General features: G+C 52.6%; 1 protein-coding gene across 3 annotated transcripts in view; it reads right to left on the reverse strand.

Moving 5' to 3' along the window:
- The window catches only part of PNPO (pyridoxamine 5'-phosphate oxidase), a 5907-nt gene extending 5005 nt beyond the window's left edge, over nucleotides 1-902 (reverse strand). For 2 of the 3 annotated variants that reach the window (XM_008591490.1, XM_008591487.1), the window contains exon 1: nucleotides 762-902. In XM_008591490.1, coding sequence (XP_008589712.1) covers nucleotides 762-902 — 141 coding nt within the window. Of the gene's footprint in view, nucleotides 1-292; nucleotides 681-761 lie in introns of those variants that run through there. The other variant, XM_008591488.1, reaches the window with a different exon arrangement.
- Nucleotides 903-3127: the final 2225 nt, after the last annotated feature.

Genomic DNA, 3127 nt, shown 5'->3' on the forward strand with positions numbered 1-3127 from the left:
GAAAAAAAAGAAAAAAAAGAAAAAAAAAGAAAGGTTCCTGGGTTCCACCCCTATTTCTCATTCAGTAGGTCTGAAGTTCAACAAAACACTGCTTTTTTTTTTTTTTTTTTGCGGCTGGCACAAGGATTGAACCCTGGACCTTGGTGTTATTAGCACCATACTCTAACCAACTGAGCAGACCCGCCAGCCCCAAAACTGTGTTAACAAGTATTCCTGGAAATGCTCCCATGCAACCGGATTTGGTAACCATGGCTCTGGACCCCAATTCCAAAACAGTTCCCTTGGTTCCTACCTTGAGGGGAAGGGAAAAGAACTCCCCCAAGCGGTGAGCAGAAGGCAGCGAAGGCAGCGGGCTATTACTCTCCGTCCCCCACATTACATTTACTTTATTTATCAAACATTTTATAAGCTGTTTATCATTATTCTAAGCACTTTACAAATGTGAAGACCATAACATCCCCGTGAAGTAGGTATGAGCACTGTGCAGGTGAGGAAACTGAGGCCCAGACTGGTTCAGGAACCAGCCCGAGGAGACGCGTCCAGCAGACAGCAGGACGCCGGCCCGGCGGGCCCCAGAGCTCGCGCCCTTACCCACCACGACCCACGGCTCCCCCTCCGGTTGTCTTTGAAGCCCCTTCTCGCACGGGTGACCCCACAGCCCCGGGCCCCACGGGGCTCCCCCAACTCCCGTCCCCTCCATGACGACTCTGAGACCCCTCTTCCCCCGCCTCCTGCGGGAGGCTCTGCCCGGGCGGCGGCACCTCTCGGTCCCCGCGGTAACTCTTGCGCATCGGCCCCAGGTCCATGACAGCACCGCGACCTATGCACAGGTGGCGGAGGAAGCCCGGCCACACGGCAGGTCTCCCGAACGTCACGGTGACGCCCCGCAGCCCGCACGTCATGAGGGCCGCCGGCCACGTGACCCGGCGTCGCCGGGCGCTGGGTTCCGCTGGATTCGGAACCGATTTCCCAGCCCGAGCGTCTGCCGGGGGAAGGAAGGATTTGCCAGTCGCCCAGCCAAGCTAACAGGTCCCAAGTCCCTGGAGCCAATGGGAGTCCCGGATCGGAGGAGGGAGACAGACGCGGAGAGGTGATTGGTTGGAGTTTTCCGAGAGCGAGGCCAATTAGAGCGAGAAGAGAGGAACCCGGCGGCCAATGGGCAGCGCCTCCGGGGGCGGGAGCAGAGACGCTAGGAAATGCTGTCACCGCCGTTAGCACGCACGTGGAGCTTTCTTAAAGGTATAGGGACGGCTGCAGCCCAGGCGGGGGCGGGGGATGAGCCCCTGGGAGCTTGAGGGGAGTGGTCAGTATTAAGTAGCTGGGCCATAGTAGGTCCCTGAAGGCGAGCTTAGGGCAGGAAGTATTCCCTGGGAGGGGAGGCAGGTGGACTAGGAAAGGAAAATGGAAAGTGGAATTGGGGGCCAGACTCTGAGCAAGGTGATGCGGACCAACAGAGAAAGAGGAGATCAGGTTGGGGGAGGAAACTGGGGCTTGAGAGTGGGAGAGGTTGAAGTGACTTGTGGACCTCAAGAGATAGGTGCTGTGCAGTAGGGGTAAGAGGTGGTACCCTGGGGACTGGGGGGGCGCGGTGGGGTCAGGAAGAGCCTGTGGGTGAGAAGGAAGATGGCTGAATGGGAAGGGGAAGAGGGAAAATTTGGATCAAGACATCCCAAACCAGAGCGATTTTCCTCGTCTAGCTCTGAATCACCTAATGGGGTTCAGAGCATACTGCTCCCTTTACTCATGGTTTCATCTGTCATGGTGCACCGAAATTCACACTAACCAATGTTCTGGTAGATGGAAAGGCTGTCACTGCCCCGTCACTCCTAGGCCTCCCCCATCTTTGCCAAGTTTCCCCCCTTTCACATTTTGCCTTTCCTAGGTAGTAGGAGTCTAGGCCCTAGGTCAATGCCAGCAATAGCTGACAGAGTACAGGGGAGCAGGTGGCTGTGCAAAGCCACTTCCAGGCTATGGATGCAGGGCTGAGAAATGGGAAACCTGCCAGTGCCCACTCCAGCTTTGACCCAGTTGGAGCAGCCTTGGTTTGAGGCCTGTTCTCAGCCTTGGTTTCCACCAACATCAGGAAGGGGAGCTGCAAGAGCCATCTAGGCAGGCACCCAGGACTGCGCCAGGTAAGGGGAACTTCCTGGCTTGCCCAGGTGTCTGCATTACGGCTGAGCTTCATAAAGCCCTACGATAGATACCAATTATCCTTTTTTATGTGTGCATAGCTTGAGCCAGGTAGAATTTGGAAGACAAATTTGCTGCAAAGAAATAATGCCTGTCTCAAGAATTAATTATATTGATCTGTGGATTCTCCACTGGTTGGAATTTTTTGTGCCACCATCATTTTGATTGAGAGAGAGTTGACTGGACTTACTTTCTTGTTGAGGTCGTCTTTCCACATAAGAACATTGCTGTACTCCACTCATCCCACGTCACTGCAGTTGAATCTGGTAAGCAGAAATTAGTGCCCTTCAAATCAGATGGTTTGTTCATGAGTACACTCTTAGCACTCCTGGGCTACTGCTACCCTGGACCTGGATTCTAGGACACCAAGACTAGGATCATTTGAGTCATTTGGTTAAAAGCTAAGAGCTCACAATAGTGGGGTAGATATATACTCATGTATTCATTCAGTAGACTTTTGTTAAAGACCTCCTTTGGACCAGGCACTGAGCTAGGTCTGACAACACTAAGGGGCTGGCTGGTTAGCTCAGTTGATTAGAGTGCAGTGTTATAACACCAGGGTCAAGGGTTTGGATCCCCTTATGGGCCAACCACAAAAAAAAAAAAAAAAAAAAAGAATACCGAGATGACACTGTTCCTGCCCACAAAGGGCTTGTGATCTATACAGGGAGGCAGATTTGTGAACTAAAGAGTTGCAGGTACTTTAACATGTTTCTAAGGTGAACGGGAAGAAAAAGAAGGGTTTAAACAGTCAGGAAAGGCTTTGGAAAGGGAATGGACATTTGATTTGTCCTAAAGAGTAAGTGTTTGCCAGATAGCCAATGCAACCAGCATTCCAGGAAGAGGGAACATCATGACTAAAGGCAGAGTGCATTTGAGTAGCAAAGTGGAGAGAAAACAGACCGGACAAGCAGGAGGGGCTGGGTGCTCCTTGCTG

The sequence above is a fragment of the Galeopterus variegatus genome, unplaced genomic scaffold, assembly GCF_000696425.1.
Source record: "Galeopterus variegatus unplaced genomic scaffold, G_variegatus-3.0.2 Scaffold6966, whole genome shotgun sequence".
NCBI lineage: Eukaryota > Metazoa > Chordata > Mammalia > Dermoptera > Cynocephalidae > Galeopterus > Galeopterus variegatus.